This window comes from Anolis sagrei, chromosome 6, assembly GCF_037176765.1.
Source record: "Anolis sagrei isolate rAnoSag1 chromosome 6, rAnoSag1.mat, whole genome shotgun sequence".
NCBI classification, from domain to species: Eukaryota; Metazoa; Chordata; class Lepidosauria; order Squamata; family Dactyloidae; genus Anolis; species Anolis sagrei.
Genome location: NC_090026.1, coordinates 58,320,620 through 58,338,481, shown reverse-complemented (window position 1 = coordinate 58,338,481; position 17,862 = coordinate 58,320,620). Strand labels below are relative to the sequence as shown.

The window sequence follows — 17,862 nt, the reverse complement described above, 5'->3', positions numbered from 1 at the left end:
TGACACAGGTTCACCATTTTATGCAGAAAAACATAGTTGTAGAACAGTCATAAGTGGGCCTATAGGACAACATCCGATTAAATATAAGCCAACTGGAATGAGTCAGAACTGCGTATTTCCTCCACTAGACATATATTAATCTGTTGCATACAAAAGTGATTATACTGATTTATATCAAAATTATTTTGTTTACTAATCAAGTCCTTTCTTTTGGAAAAATAGCAGCTCATTTCATAGGTTAGAAACTAAGTTTTTCTTCTCAATCAAGTTGTTCAATTCAAAGTGCTAGACTAGCATGGCCTTTGGCTATATTAACTTCATTTTTGATAAGGCCTTTGGCTATATTAACTTCATTTTTGAAGAGGCCACTAACTATTTTCCTTAGCTTTTATTAGAAAAAAAGAGCTCAACATTACAATTCAAAAATCCAAACATGAATTTCAAGTATGGAATGAAAAATGGTTTTAAGAAACATTAAGATGAAAACGACTTAATATCTGAATAAGCCATATCTGCAGGTTCTGATGAATGAAATCAAAGAATGAAAGATTTATTGCTCTGAAACAAAATTGGTAGTACAGTAGTAAGACACCTGGACATTAAGCATAATCAGTGAAGATGCACTAACAAATTTTTAAGAGAGGTGATGGACAGTCAAAAGCTGGCTGACTCAAATTCAACTGAAGTAGCAAAACACAAAGGATACAGAAACCTCGTTGTCAGGTAATTTAAAATGTTGTAACAGTTTCATCAGCCTACAAGCCAAAATAGTTTTTTTAATGAACTCACATTCAAAGATCCAATTTTCTATGTTCAGTTTTGGTTTTGCCCTCTCAAAATTCAGAACAATTAAGGGAGGAAAAATATATTAATGACTAACACACAACTGAACAGAATGTTGTTCTTCCACTTGGAGATTTTTCAGAGGTAAAAAAAATCTACATATAAATTTGATATTGTACACATTGTACTTCTTATAGTTCTGGTCTCTTGCGTCTCAACCATGTTTTTCACATTTCTTGCTTCACTGATTTGTTCTCTTCTGATACTGAATCTGCTCCATATCGTATTTGCAAATTCTACCATTCTTACCACTGAATCTTACAAAAAAAAAATCTTGAGAATCTTTATGACAGCACCCTTGGAACCAGGCTACCGATGTAAAAGCAAACTAGATTGTGCCACTCTTTTGGGAGTGTTTATCCTTGATTATCTTTTCACCGATTAAGTGTTCTATAAAGTGATTCTTTGAAGAAATATCTTGTAAACAGCAGTTGTGTACAGGTTCACAAGTACTCATATAGTTAGTTCCACAAACATTAACACCAGGATGGTAGCTGTCAGCTCTTGAAAATTAAGAAGATTCTGCTCCACAGGATTAAAAAAAACCCCTATGAAACCTTGCAGCATTTTCTTGAGCTACATAGGAATGTAGCAGATGTACTTGCTGAGGTAGTCCAGTCAATTCTCCTCTTAGAAATTTTTCAGAATATTTCTGGAAGGGTGACATTGCGAAGAAGCCACTGCTGAGAACGGTTGCCATTGCAGTCTTTGATGCTGGGTACCTGGCTGTCTTCTTCAGTGGCTTTATCCAGGCACTGGTTGCTGTTCACATGCAACAGGGTCAATTTCTGTGTTACAGCGGGGAAGGGGATAAGAAGGAAGGAGAAAGGAATAAACATTTTAAGGAAATGGAAGAGTTGATCAAAGTGCACTGAAAGTCAGCAAATTTATTTCAAATACAGCACTGTCTTTGACTATTAGTCAGTACACATCTTTGTGTACTAACCTAAGAAATGGACTGACCTTTATTTCTGATAAAAAGAAAGAAGCACATGTATCACATGTGTCAAACTCAAGGCCAGCGGTCAGCCATTCATGTCATTCTATGTAACCCCCCAGATGATGGATTACAATTCCTGTGTTCCTCATTGTTAGATATCATGAATAAAGCTGATGGGTGTTGTGGTACATCTGGAAGGCCACTGTTTGTTCTGTTTAGTTTGTTCTGTTTAGTTAGGGTTTGAATTTAGATGCAAGCTTGAATGTAGATATAATGCCATTTATTTATTTATTTACCATATTTGTATACCACCCTTCTCAGCCTGATTAGAATCGAAAGAAGGCTCATGTAACAGGGGAAAAAAAGGATTACATTGTCAATGGGGAAGAGGGAGGGGTGGGAGTGAGGAGGGAGAAGGGAATGAAAAAGGACAAAATGCATGATAATGATGGTTATGTATAATTGTTTTATAAGAATAATAAAAACATTTAAAAATAATGAAAGTATATCCAAGTTACATTAGAATTGTAACATGACTTTGTAGTGTGACTGTAATATGTGAAGTTACTTTTATAAAATGTGTTGAAATGACTTCACTAAAAGGTGAAGGCAGAATATCACATCATTCAGGTTCCCAACATTTTATAGCACTGGTCCTCATAGTTTTGTTAAATTTAAATGGTATTACCGTATTTTCCGGTGTATAAGACAACTGGGCATATAAGACGGCCCCTCGACTTTTACAGTTAAAATACAGGTTTTGGGATATGTTTGCCGTATAAGACCACCCCTCTTCCAAAGCACACCATATAACAAGGAGGAGGAGGAGAAGCGGAAAGCCACGCCTTTTCCTTCTCCTCGTGCTCGGAGCAGCCTCCTATCTCGTCTCCTTCAACACAGCTCCTTTGCCACCGAGCCCGAAGCCTTTCCGCTACTTCCTCAGTCGTCTTTGCTGCCTCCTCAACCACCGCTTTTGCCATGCCACTGTGCCTCTTCCCAAAGCCCTGGCTGTTGCCTGCCGCCTTCACAGAACTGCATTGCGACTGCTGCCAAGGTCTGCCTATCGCGGGAGCTGCCAGGGCTCCATGCCTGCCTGCCTCAAGGCCCGCAAAGGTGCAGCAGGCAGCTCCACGCACTCTTCTTGCTGCCGACAGAGGGAAAGGAAAGCAAAGCAGGGCGCCTGTAAAATGGCATCTCAAGTGGGGAGAGGAGGAGGAGGAGGAGGAGGAGGAGGAGGAGGGGAGAGACTACGCCCCGCAAACACGTACGCACTCCTCCCACAACCAAGCAAAGTACCCGCTGGAGCAGGGCACCTGAAGCAGAGACCAAAGGGACCCCGTGATACCCGGCGTACAAGACCACTCTCCATTTTGGAGATTATTTTCCTGGGTTCAAAAGTCGTCTTGTATGCCGGAAAATATGGTAAACATCCTTAGAGAAGTATCCCACTTCCACAGCACTTATTTTAGATAAACTACTCTCTTCTACACTTGTGTCATGTAGTCTGGATGTCTTGAACTCATCTAGAGAATTTATCTCAAGAACAATTAATACTATTCTGTACTTGGATTACAGACAAGTACAAAATACAAAACACAGGTACACAATTAATGTATATATTACTTCTCTCCTTCCCTGGGATAGGAGTTATGTGGAAAATCTTTCATTTGACTTTCTTTCATTTGACAGGATTCAATTCTAATTCATTCATACCCAAGTCCTTTACAGGTTATGAAATATGAAAAAAAGTGTCTCCTAATACAGGGTTTCTTAAACTTTTCAACTTGCAATCCCTTTTTGCCCAAGAAACGTTTCTGTGACCTCAAATATATATGTGCTGGTCAATGACCGAAATAAATATTTTGAATTTGAATATAAGTATATTAAAAAGGTAAACAAATCAAACCTTTTTTGAGTATTGGATGGTTAAATCCATGGATATCCAGGACCAACTGTACCACAGCAGTAACAAATAGGGTAACTATGAACTCCAAGTACATAAAAATCAAACCTCTTAAACAATGTCCAGTGGCCCTCAGTATCTGCTGGGGTTTGGTTCCCAGGACACGCAGTGGATACCAAAACACATAAATGCTCCAATCCCATGATATACAAGGGTGCAGTAAAATGTCATCCCTTATATAAAATGGCAAAGTCAAAGTTTGAGAGATATAGATAATAGATATTCAAGCCGTGGATGGCTGAATCTGTGGATACAAAGGGTTCATTCTATTTCAAGCCAAACTTAGTAGGAAGATTAAGGTGCAAACAAACAAAACAAACAAAAATATCAGATTTCCTTGAAGCAAGGGGGTACAGTTGAGGAGAAGGAAGGGCAGGAGATGCCTGCATTGGCTGGCAGGGTTCCTTCTCCTCTTCCTTCTTTGTGCTTACATACCTTCTTTGCTCATCCTCATTCTTTCTCTTCTGTTTCCTTGCTGCTTTCTTGCACCCTCATTTCTTCCAGGCTGCCAGTGCCTGCTTGGGCCCATTTTCCTTACCTTAACAGATTAATCTGTGCTCCTCCTCTCTCGCTTTGACCTCATCACATTAGCATTTTAAAGAGCAGGCAAAGTGTTTGGGCTCATCTCCAATCCTGTGCAGAATTCTGTGTTTGTAGTTAAGGGAAGGGGCCTGGACCTCTCTTGACTGAGCAGTTTAAAGGCTCCTCCCTAAACTACAACCCAAGAAGTCTGCAAGAGGCAGCCACAAGATTGAAAATGAGTGCAAACCTCCTCTTTAAAACGTGAATGTGATGATATTGATTGAACAATTATAATAAACCACAAATGTACTTAACTGTTCCTGGGCGGCGGCGGCGGCGGGGGGGGGGGGGTGTGTGTGTGCTGGTGGTGGGATTGAGGAAAATACTGGTATTTTGAATGTTAATTTCAAAGATGGTATGTTTCTATGTATTATACAATTAAAAAACTTTAAAAAATATTGATAGAAGGCCGCAGCTTCTACTCTGTGGGGGAGGAAGTATTTTGCGACCCCAGTATTGAGTTATAGGGAGCCCATTCAGGGTTGGGACCCACAGTTTAAGAAGCTGTTCTTAGTACCAGTTCTTTTTCAACATTGACATACAATATTTAATTTGAACACAGTACAAAACGTGACTCTTGATGTTATATAAGATTGCAATTATTCTGTCTCCCAGTTCTAACCAGCAACTACCCAATTCACATACCCATATCAAAACATAGATATGTTCACAGAACTTTTTAACTTTTTGGATTCTGGTCATGAACAGACTTACCACGGGATCATATTCCCAAAGCTGATTGCCTTTTAAGTGGTGGCACTTAAGCATTGTGACAGGACCATTGAGCTTAGAGACATCTAAGCACAAATCATCTGTTCGAATTTCTTTGTTGGCTGTATATGAGAAAACCTTGACAGAAAACAATATCCAATTATTACAGCACAACATATCCTTTATTGATAACATATGAGTATTAAAATATATTTTTGAAACTGTATATACTATGCACATAAAAAGGATATTGTAAAATATTTAATGTTCTAATGTGAGAAGAGATACTGAAAAAACTTCCTTTTCATTAATGCTTATCTATTTTTTCAGGGACCACTACACATTTTCCCCCTTAAATAGAAAATGTTTACAAAATTTGTAAAATTTGGACAGCTGAGGGCCTTGAGAGCCACAAAATGCTTGTGGGAGGACCACACTTTGCCTACTTCTATATTAGAGTACCTACAGACTATACTATTCATAATTTGGTGAAAATATTCATAATGTACAAATAAAAGTAATTATCAAGTGAAGCATTAGAAGTGCACAACTTGGTAAACACAAAGAAAAAGACAAGCTCTTATCCCACATTTTATTGTCTATTTAAATATTAGCATTAGGGAAGACAGAAATACTCGATAGAAATATTGGATGCAATAGTACTTCTTGCCCTAACAGAGCAACACATTCCATTATTTAATACAGGATAAGAAGTATTCTATCTTTCCCTCCTCTCTGTAGCAATGAGCAATCTCCACTTCTTACGCTGTCATCAAAGTGGAAGCAACTCAATGTCCACTGCTGGTTTTGTGGTAGATGTGATTCTGGGAGTTCCAAGAACCACAAAATCAGGTACAGCTCACATACTACCTGCATGTTTTATGGGATAACAATGGGCCTCAATGACAACAGGTGAATTAGGTTTTGTCATTTCAAGCGTCAAAGTTGTACTGTTTATAAAAATGAGACCTCTTAGAGCAAGTTATTTGAAACTTGATTTCCACGACTTACTCAATCAGATCTACAATTGTGCCAAATTTCAAACTGATCTTACAAAACTGAGACAAATATAAAAATACTGGTAGGGATAACATATACATGAGACTCCTTGACATCACTGGCTCTCCATCCACAGCTGTGATTGTGTCAGCAATGGTACTGCACAATGTCACATACTGTATTTGCTTACAATCTACAAACCTCTCCAATTGCAAACAATGCTACTTCATATTCCCTTAGTATTTACCTACACCACTATATAGTGTAGGTAAATACTATGGGAATATGAAGTAGCATTGTTTGCAATTGGAGAGGTTTGTAGATTGTAAGCAAATACAGTATGTGACATTGTGCACCCAAACACGTCTCTTCCTGAAATTACTAGCTGGCAGGACTGGCTTAAAAAGTGGAGTTACAGAGCTGCCATTGTACAACAGTAGAACATACAATAATGAATTTAGTATATGGTCTTTGTAGCCTCCTTAACACCATTATGAATGATAGTCCCTGCAGTGAAATGTTTCAAAGCAAATTTTTGGTCTTTATTTGTAGCACATATGCGCTTTGCTACTCTGCTGCTGAGTATGTATGCCCAGTGTGGAACACATCTCCATGCTAAAACAGTATATCTCTTAGTGAGACATGCCGCATTATCATGGAGTGCCTGCACCATACAACATTGGAGAAATTACACTGTTTAGCCAGTATTGCACCACCTGACATCCGCCGGGAAGTAGCAACCAATAGTGAAAGGACCAAGGCAGTGACATCTCCGGCCCATCCCCTGTTCGGATATCGGCCAGCATGCCAATGACTTAAATCAAGAAATAGTTTTCTAAGATCTCAGAGACTCGCTGGAACACCTCAGCAAGTGGGAGTCCAAAAGTAGCAGGCTAAAACCCCGAACCTCAATCAATGGCTGATACCAAATGAGAGACTCCCCCTTGGGCACACAGAAACTGGGCAACTTGGAAGGCGTTGAACAGACTGCACTCTGGCACCACGAGATGCAGAGCCAACCTCAAGAAATGGTGCTACAAAGTGGAGTCCAAGATATGCAAGTGTGAAGAAGAGCAAACCACAGGCCACCTGTTACAATGCAATCTGAGCCCTGCCACATGTAAAATGGAGGACCTCCTTATAGCAACACCATGGGCACTCCAAGTAGCCAGCTACTGGTCAAAGGACATTTAACAGAATGCCAAGTTTTCAAACTTTGAGGTTTGTTTGTTTGCTTGTTTTTTAAAAATACAATACAATTGCTTGGTTCATTCCTGATACGATAAATAAATAAACACCTCTTCGATCTAAACATACCCAGATTCCTAAGCTGCTCCTCATAAAGCATGATTTTCAGACCTTTGATTATTTTGCCCTTATCTGGATACATTCCAGCTTATCAGTATCCTTCTTGAATCGTGGTGTGCAGAACTGGGCACAATATTCACAGTGAACACAGTATTTCAGGTGATTTGTATCTATGTTTCCAAAGTACTATATTTATAAAAGAGTTTTAATAATCTCTGAGGCTATCAATAATTCTAATGTCTAACACAAAGGTTTAAATTAATCTGTCTTTTTACCTGATTACCACCCATTCCATGGCAGTTAAATATTCCAACTTTTTCATTTTCTTTTCTTGCCATGTTATCTAGACATTGATTTGTTTCCACATTTCTTATCTGAAGACAATAAAAATAAACAATTTAGAAATCAGCATACTGCATTTAATATATGCAGATGGACAAATCAAAACACTGTAAGCAAGGAGCCCTTTAGCATCACTAAGGGCTTAAGTAGTCATCCTGTCCAGGTCAGGAACAATTCTAAGATGCATGCTCTTTCAATGATCCTCCTTTATTTGTCTTACAGAGTATAGCAGCAACATAGGAGCAAGGAATTAATGTAAAACTAGAGAGAAAGAAACATGGAAATGGGGCATTCAAATAAGCTTGAAAATTTAAACAAGGCAAATAAATTACCTACACATCAACATAAGTAAAACTCATTTGTAGCTATTTGGAATATTTAATTAGAACTGATATAAATAAACTGTATATTTTTAAATACCAGCATTAGAGACAACTGAATTAAACCTGCCTTACTTAATGCATTTTGTAAAAAAACAAACATATACTTGTATGTTACCTGAAGATACATTAAATTCTCAGAAATGTGAAGCATTCAATCCTTACCTCTCCTAAAGAAAAATAGTGACGTGGTATTTGCGAATCAGGATAAACATTCTCTAGGTACCAGGAAAAAGGTTTGCACTGTAGTTTGTGTCTCAGACCAAGTCGTGAGGATATGTCTCCATAATCTACTTTTGTAACGCCTGTAGAAAAGTGAATAGGACCGTTAGTTACAAACCTTAATAAAATGGGAGATAAATCTTTGTACAGAAATAGAAGAGTTACCTTTATACATGCCTCAAAAAGCAGGTTAAAAAGCAAAGTTAATATGCACTGTAGTTTTCACTGAGTTACTATCCAGTCTTAAAAGAGACATGGGTTGTTTAAGAATATTTCTATCTGATATGATCAAATTTCTCATGTGTAGAACTAGTGAATGACCTTGCTAATGTGAGTCTATATCAGAGCTTTTCAGCAACATCTTAAGTGTGATGACTGCAGTGTGTAGGTGTGTCATGTGAATATAACAAGAAATGACTAAAATATTGGAAATGTATGTTATTATCTTACAAATCAGATATTTATACATAAGTGCGTGTGTGTATATATCAAAGGTTTTCATGAGGTATTTTGTATCTTTGGTTATTACAACTGATGTATGTGTCTATATCTTTTATAGGGGGTAGTTTAACCTGTGGTTTGCTAGTAAAATTGAATTATTGTGACGCAAAATGATGCATGTCTACAAAGTGTGTCACCAACATGAAATGTCTGGAAAGTGCTGGTCTACATAAACAGTCATCAAGTCAGGTGGCATACAAGTATGCTTTGTGGTAGCCATGGGAGAAATGCCTCAAGGCCAATTCACTGGAGAAGAGGAGAGAGTACACCTCTATCACTGTATATTTCCCAGACATCTGACTCATATGTCTCTTCATTTCCAGCCAAGTGTCAGTAAGGCATTTTTTCTACTGCTGCGGTCACAAAACATACAGGGGCAAGATTTGGAGGCTGTTCATATGTTGCTATTGCTCACTCACTTATCAGTTTGCACAAAAACTGTGCTGCTACTGCTAGTTGTCAGTGGGTAGGTGAGTTGGGTGTGCTCTCCCTGCAGAGCAAGGCCAAGAGCGGGATGGAGATCAGTGTGCTATTGCTGCCAACTACAGCTTGTTCAACTGCTATTTGTAAGTTCTCTTTTCTGGAACCCAAAACTCAGGGAGTGCCCAACTTGCTAACTGGTTGGGTGGCTGTTTCTGAACAACACACGCACAAAGAACCTTCACAGAGTCAGCAGATAGAGTGGGCAATCAGGGCTTCCACACTGCTCTGTATCAGCTTAGAGAAAAAATGTGTCCGCTATGCCTTATGTAAGTGAATGTAACTCATGAGGCTTGTACATCCACTGCAAAAATATTCATTTAAAAATTGTGTGGGGCACGGGCATACTTCTTCCTTTAGAAGAAACCCCATTGCTCCCCACTGTGGATGCTGAACATGTGAATGTTCAATATTGTGTACATTTGAATCTGCTTACCCTGAGTGAGCAGATATGGAAGGCCCACAGTATACCACTAGTGTTGGCAGAAAGACAGTATAAACCAGAGGTCCTCAAACCTCCATGCCCTGAAGGGCTGCCCCTCCCAAGAGCAGCAAGAAAGAGCCGGATAAATAGGTGCTGTCAGGCCCAGGGGAGAAGTGGGCACCGGTGTCTGAAGGAGGAGGAGCAGGAAGCTGGAGAGGAGGAAAAAGCAGAGCTGGGCTCCCCTTCTCCACTCGGCCCTCCTGGCTTTGGCTTCCGGGAGGCAGCTCACACAGGGCCGGTCCAGCAGCAGCGCCTGCTCTGGGAGCTGGAGCACTCGCTTTCCGAGGATACCCAGGCAGCAGCGCCCCTTCTCCTCTTCTTCTTCTTCCTTCTCCTGCTCCAGCTGGCCATTGAGGAGGAGGACGAAGAAGAGAAGGGACACTGCTGCCGTTTCTTCTCTTCTTCCTCCTCTTCCTCTTCGATGGCCAGTTGGAGGCAGGAGGAGGAAGAAGAAGAGGAGAAGGGCTGTTCCTGCCTTTCTCCTCCTCCTCCAACTGGCCATCGAAGAGGAAGAGGAGGAAGAAGAGAAGAAACAGCTGCAGCACCCCTTCTCCTCTTCTTCCTCCTCCTCCTCCAATTGGCTATCGAGAAGGAAGAAGAGGAGGAAGAAGAGAAAGGGTGCTACTGCTGTTTCTTCTCTTCCTCCTCCTCCTTCTACAGTTGGCCATCCAGTTAGGCAGGCAGCTGGTGAATCGCAGGAGGAGGAATCTCCTCAGTGCTTCTATTTCCCTCCCGCGATCCACCAGCTACTTGGGGTCGCCTCTTCTCTCCCTCCCTCCCCCTAGAAAGGAGACCTGGAAAGTGGGGGGGGGGGAATGGAAGTGAGGAGGAGAGCCACCTCCCACAATCCATTCTCCTCCCTGCTTTCCAGGTCTCCCTTCTGGGGATGGGGGAGAGGAGGAGGAGGCGACCCCATGCTTTTCTCTCCTTCGCCGAGCCAGACAACACCTTCCTCCCTTCCCACCTCAGTTCTCCCCTCCACTTTTCTAGCACCCCTTTCCCACCCCAGTCTTACCTTTTTCTAGTTTCCCCATTCCTATCCCAGTCTTTACTACCCCCATTCCCCAGTCCCTCTCTCTCCACTTTCCATCCCAGCCTTTCCCAGGTACCATCCTCTCTTTCCCATTTCAGCCTTGCCCCCTTTCCCACTGCAGTTTCCCAGTTTCCAGCCCCCGCTTTCCATCCCAACCTTTCCCAGTTTCCAGACCGCCTTTTCCACCTCAATCTTTCCTCTTTGTTGCCCCCTTCCCACTCCAGTCTGTCCTACTTTTCCAGCTATCCCCTTTCCACCTCATTTTCCCCTTTTTCTAACACCCCTTCCCATTCTTTTTTTTTATTATTGATATTTTTATACAGTTTTTCTTTACAACGAAAGAGGGGGAACAATCATTGTGATAGAAAGTCACAGAATTTAGACAGATTGTGAAGGACAGAATTGTGGGTGGGTATGGGTGGGGAAAGGAGGGGGATGAGAAGATAGTGGGAGGGGTTGTTGGGGTAGGGGTATACACACATGTATATACAACTTCCGTTCAGTCCACAGAGGGTAGTTGTTTGTCTCCTTTATTCTTTTGCCTTCTTCTCGTAATTCTTGTTTCTTTCCCCATAGAAATTTATAAGTCCAGTTTGATTTTTCCTTTTAAATATTCTTTAAGGTATTTCCAATTTGTTTGTTTGTTCTTATTCTGCTCCTCTAGTAAGCACGATAGGCTATCACAGTTCCTGTAGTCTATTATCTTCTTTATCCATTCTTCCTTGGAGGGAATCTCTTTACTTTTCCATTTTTGCGCTATTAGTATTCTAGCCGCCGATGATAAATAGAAAAAAAAATTTCTTCATTTTTCCCTAGCCCGATTTCCATTATATTTAGTAGGTAGTATTCGGGTTTTATGTCAAATTTCGTTTTTATAATGATTTGTGTATGTTCGTGTATCATTTTCCAGAAAGCTTTTATTTTTTTGCAGCTCCAATACATATGAAAATAAGTGCCAGCTTCTTTTCCGCACCTCCAGCATCGGTTATTAGGGTTTTTGCTAAACTTGGCTAGTTGGACCGGAGTCAGATGCCACCTATAGAAAACCTTAAACCAGTTCTCAACAATATTGATGGATTTGGTGTACTTCAGTTTGGTTTTCCATGCTTGCTCCCATTCACTTAAAAAGATGGAGTGACCTACGTCCCTAGCCCACTTGACCATATTCTCTTTTACCACCTCCCTCTCAGTGTTCCATTCAAGCAAGTTCTTATATAATAATCTAATCAATTTTTTGTCTTTTTTCATGATTATATCCCAGCAGCTTTCTTTTTCACTGAACCCAACCTTTAGATCTTCCTTGAAGCACTGTTTGATTTGCATATATTGTAACCAGTTTATTTCTTTGTCTTCTCCCTTCAGTTCTTCCATTGATCTCAGGTGCCATTCGTTGTTAATTTTTGTCAGCAATTGTCTGTAATTGAGCCATCTGTTTTCCGGTATTTCTCTTTTGTGATGAGCCTCAACTGGCGACGTCCATATGGGTATTTGAGGGTACATGACATTTTTATATTTATTCCAGATTTTCAATAGGGCGGCTCTGACATAGTGATTGGTAAAGTTGTATTCTATTTTCGCTTTCCCATAACAAAGGTAGGCGTGCCACCCTCTTCTTATATCGTGGCCTTCTAATGTCAACATTTTCTTTTGCTCTAAAGTGGCCCATATTTTAACCCACGATAACGCGCAGGCTTCAAAGTATAACTGTATATCTGGTAGTCCCCATCCTCCCCTATTTTTAGCGTCCGTAAGATTTTTAAATTTTATCCTTGCCTTTCCTCCATCCCATATGAAGTTCCTAATATCTTTGTTCCATTTTTGAAAGCATGAGTTCGTCTTGATAATTGGAATCATTTGGAACAGGTGTAACATCTGAGGCAACACGCTCATCTTGATGGCTGCAATCTTCCCAAGTATGGACAAATTTAGGTACTTCCAGTTTTTAAACTTCTTTTGTACACTACTCCATACCTTGTCATAATTGTCCCTAAACAGATGTATATTAGAGGATGAGATTATGATGCCCAAATATCTGACTTTATTTGCCACTTCTATTCCTGAGTTCATAAAGATTTTCTCCTTTCTCTCTATCTTGACATTTTTTGTAATATTTTTTGTTTTATTCCTATTTATCTTCAACCCAGCAAGTTTCCCAAATTTTTCGATTTTTAGTATCCATCTTTGAATGGATTCTACTGGATTTTCCATAATACAGACCACATCGTCTGCGAAAGCTAAAGTTTTGTATTCTTCCGTTCTAATTTTAAGACCTTTTAGTTCTTTGTCATTTCTTAAATCTTCTAACAGGACTTCTAGCACTAAGATAAACAATAAAGGGGACAGGGGGCACCCTTGTCGCACCCCTCTTTCTATCTCAATATTTTCTGTGCGCAGGCCATTTACTAGTACTTTTGCTGTCTGTCTTGAATAAATTGTCTTAACTGCGCTTAATATAGAGTAGCCAATATCCAACTCCTTTAACATTAGATATAGGAAGTCCCAGTTTGTTTGATCGAAAGCTTTTTCTGCATCAAGAAAAAGCAATCCTACTTCCTTTTGGCGGTTTTTCTCATAGTACTCTATAACATTAAGTATTGTCCTTACATTGTCTCTCATTAGTCTGCCCGGTAAGAAGCCTCTTTGGTCTTCTCTGATTTTCCCATTTAGTAGTAGCTTAAATCTTTCAGCTAATATGCTTGTAAATAACTTACAATCGCAATTTAGCAGGGTGATGGGCCGGTAGTTTTTAAGTTGTGTAGCCTCTGTGTTTTCTTTATGTATTAGCGATATATAACCTTCATGCCAGGTCTCCGGCATTTCTTCCCCACTCAGGATGCCATTCATTATTTCTTTCAAACAGTTAATTAGTTCTTCTCTAAAAGTTTTATAATACATTGCTGTCAGCCCATCCGGGCCCGGGGCCTTATTGTTGGCCATCCTCTTTATTGCTCCTACTATTTCATCCTCTTCTATTGGTTTGTTTAATGATTCTCTTTCTATATCTGATATTTTAGAAACTTTTTGGTCTAAAATATACTTCATGATATCCTCTTTTGTAACTTCATCTTTTTTGTACAATTTTTGGTAGTATTTTCTGAATTGATCTGCAATCTCTCTTTCTTTTGTGTAGATCTTACCTTCTTCTATTATTTGTGTTATGAACTTTTGTTGTCTTCTCTTCGCCAACTTACTTGCCAGGAATTTGCCCGGCTTATTGGCCTTAGAAAAAAAATTGGGCCTTTAAATATTTCAATTTCCTGGCCATTTGAATTATCTGTGCCTCGTTCACTTCCTTCCTTAACAATTCTATTTCTAATTGAAGTTTTTTATTTCCTGGTCTTTTCTTTAGTGTGTCTTCTTTAGCTTTTAGCTTCTCTACCAATTTTTCCTGTTCCTCTTTTTTTTTTTTTGCTTTTGATGGCTCCTTGCTGTATTAGATGTCCTCGGATAACCGCCTTGCTAGCGTCCCACACTATTCCTAACTTAGTTCCTTTGCCCATATTGTTCTCGAAATATTCCTTTAATATGTTCTTATTATGTTTTATGTCCTCCTCTGATTGTATTAGCCAGTCATTTAATCTCCATCTTTTCTCTTTGTGACTAATTACCATTTTGAGCTTCAGTGGACAGTGGTCTGTGAGCATTTTAGGCATTATTGTTATCTTCTTGGTTTTTATAACTAAAGATTTGGACATCCAGCACATGTCGATACGAGACCATGTCTCGTGTCTATTTGAAAAGAAAGTGTAATCCCTTGCTTCTGGGTTCAATGTTCGCCATATGTCTTGGAGATGGAACTCTTTTTGTATCTGTATAAAGGCTGCTGGTAGGTTCCCTCCTTTCGGGTCCCCCCCTCTCGTTCTCTTTCCGGATCTGTCTATTTTGTTATCCAATACTCCATTAAAATCCCCTAGAATTATGATATTTTCCATCCTATGTTCCGTTAGTTCTTTCTTTAGGGCTTTAACATAGTTGGACTTAGCTCCGTTGGGGGCATATATATTACATATAAGTACATTTAACCCCTTTACTTTGCATTTCACACCTACCATCCTCCCATCACTATCCTTAAAAGCCAATTCGGGTTCCAGATTTTCTTTAATATATAATGCCACCCCTCTCTTTTTTTGGGGCGCTGATGAATAAAATAGCTTTCCTAGATATTTATTTTGCAGGTGTGCAGAGTGTTTTTGCATGATGTGCGTTTCCTGCATCGCTACTACGTCGCACTTTAAACTCTTAAACATATTGCTTATTAATTCCCCTTCCCATTCTTTCTTTCCCACCCCCTTCCCAAGTCAGTCTTTCCCACTTTACTCATTCATATACACACAGCATCCCCCAAAATATATACTGTAGTTAAAATAAACTATGGTGATTACTGGATTATTATTGGTTTTGTTATTATTATTACATTATTTTATTCTATTTATTATTATTATTATTTGTATTATTTTTCTCTATTATTATTACATTTATTATTTTACTCTACTGTTGTTATTACATTTATTAATATTATTATTACATGTATTATTTTTCTCTATTGTTATTACATGTATTACTTTAACTATAGTCCGGCCCTCCAATGGTCTGAGGGACAGTGAACTGGCCCCCTGTTTAAAAAGTTTGAGGACCCCTGGTATAAACTGTATGAAGTATGAAGAGAGGGGCCATCTTGCCTCTAGTGTCATCAGTTGGGAGCCTCCAGCACCAACTGCTGCTCTGAGATCAGAGTGAAAAGAGGACTAAGAAGGCAGTTCCATCTTGTCTCCTGCACTGTGCTTATAATATAATATAATATAATATAATATAATATAATATAATATAATATAATATTGATATTATTATAACGTAATAAAATATAATACTACTACTAATAATATGATATTATAGTTATATATTTTATATTAAATGTAATATTACTAATAATATTACAGTATAATGTTATAGTACAATGTAATATATAATATTAATATTATGCTATGGTAATATATTGTATTAACTTTTTACTTGTAAGCTGCTCTGAGTCCCCTTCGGGGTGAGAAGGGCAGTATATAAATGTTGTAAATAAATAAATAAAATAAACGAAGTACAAAACCAGTTAACATTGTAGACATCCCATTCAAAATAGTAGAACCACTCAACTACTTTTCTCTTCATATGTACCAGGGATGAATGAAAGAAATAGGTATTTCAAATTATTCCTGCTTCTTGGCAGGGGGTTGGACTGGATGGCCCATGAGGTCTCTTCCAACTCTTTGATTCTATGATTCTACTGTTTTGGTGATTGTTTCAAATCTAACTGCTAAGATAAATCATGAACAAGTTTGAACACAATAAAAGACATGTAACTGTACATTAACATAATTGTCTTGTTCAGACACCCAGCTCATTGAGAACATCTAGTTTCAGAAAACCTGCTCTCTATGTTTGGTTTTGACTGTTAAGATTCAAATATTTTATGAGATTACTATTAAGACTCATTTTCTGAGTACCTGGCAAGGATAGGGATATTCAGAGTAATACTGTCTTAGCCTATTTACTATTCCCAAAAACATCAGCATACATTATCAGAATCATTCTGAAATAACTTATTTCCTTCATGCCATGTTTTTCTGAAAACAAAGTGGACCTAGGTTTTATTCACATGTGAAAAAGGATTAAATTTAAAATGTTGCAAAAAGAAAAGCCTTGCAATCTACCTTTAACAGTACATGAGAGATTCTTAGAGAGAAAAGATAATAAAAAATCAAAATGTGAGGGGTACTTGCTTGTATTGAATGCACATTCTTCAGGCAATTAGTTTGTGTTAGGCTTTACGGATTGTGTTTTTTAAACGACCTACACCACATCACTGGTATCTTAGAAGGACTTTAGGTTGATGGCATATATTAGCACAAATCTTCTCAATAATAATTTCAGCCGTTGTATATGCTGAGTGCCCGTATACAGTAATTTAAAATGGTACATGAAAGAGGAAACCCATCCACACCCATTTTAGATAAAATCAATGATTTGTACATAGATATACTCTTTGTTTCTTCTCTCACATGGCATTTTAGGTACTGTCTATGGGCACTCAGCATGATGATGTTTACTATGAAACCAGCCTATTTGGTAAACATAATCTTGACTGGCTTGCTGCCATCTGAAAGCTTGCAATAAGAGACTACACAATTGACATCAAAGATGATTCTAATTAAATGATACTCTTAAATTTCATAAGAGAAGTCAGCATCAGTAGATTTCTGAGCAATAGGTCCAGCAATGTATAGAACCATACAAAATGTCTAAGATGTAAAAGATAGAATTGCCATTAAAATAGTGGTATATTGTTTTGCGGTTCCCTGGGGATGAGCCATATAAATGTGTCAAAGTGGAAAAAATGAGAACTGGCCTTTTCCCAAAACTAAATTGTATCTCAATAGCTTCCAATTCCTGAGATGTCTAAACTCTAATCGTGACAAATACTGTTTTGAAAAACAGAATAATACTGTTGAGGCTCAGCGTCTTGGCAGTGAAACTACTACCGGTTGTAGGAGAAGGAGGAGTGATGCTGAGTCAGAGCTGGATCAGCGTCAGCTGAAGCGTATTCGAGATATTATTTTGGCACCTAGCAACATGGAAGATTTTGCAGGGTTTGGACCTGAGGATTTGGAGGAATGGGATTACCGGGGAGTAAAGCGGGTTGCCAGTGAGTCTGATAGTGATGAAGAAACTATGAGTAAACGGCTTAAAGATACAGCTGACAATTCCAGTCCAGATGAACTGGAAGCCAGTAATGAGGAAATCGAGGAGGAATTGGACTGGACTCGGGTTAGGGAAATTCAGGACATATGTACACAGCCCACGTCCAATGATGAGTTTGAGGGATTCTAAGATACATGGCAGGAAGGTACATCTTGGCAGGATCCGGGTTTGGATCAACGCTGGCAGAAATGGCGGAGTAACGAGCCAGCAGCTGAAGGAAATGACCCAGATGCTAGTGATGAGGATCAATCTAGCGATAGCGATTACTAATAAAATGGGGGTTCTGGGATGTTTAGCTTTGCAGAGGACAAAGCATTGAATCGG

The 17,862-nt window shown here is 39.0% G+C and overlaps 1 protein-coding gene across 2 annotated transcripts in view; it reads right to left on the bottom strand.

The window, feature by feature from the left end:
* Window positions 1-529: 529 nt before the first annotated feature.
* The window catches only part of GALNT1 (polypeptide N-acetylgalactosaminyltransferase 1), a 116,773-nt gene continuing 99,440 nt past the window's right edge, over window positions 530-17,862 (bottom strand). For both annotated transcript variants that reach the window (XM_060781426.2, XM_060781425.2), the window contains 4 exons: window positions 8,234-8,373; window positions 7,622-7,720; window positions 5,043-5,177; window positions 530-1,631 (listed from right to left, as the gene is read on the bottom strand). In XM_060781426.2, coding sequence (XP_060637409.1) covers window positions 1,485-1,631; window positions 5,043-5,177; window positions 7,622-7,720; window positions 8,234-8,373 — 521 coding nt within the window. In that variant the 3' untranslated portion in view covers window positions 530-1,484. The remainder of the gene's footprint in view (window positions 1,632-5,042; window positions 5,178-7,621; window positions 7,721-8,233; window positions 8,374-17,862) is intronic.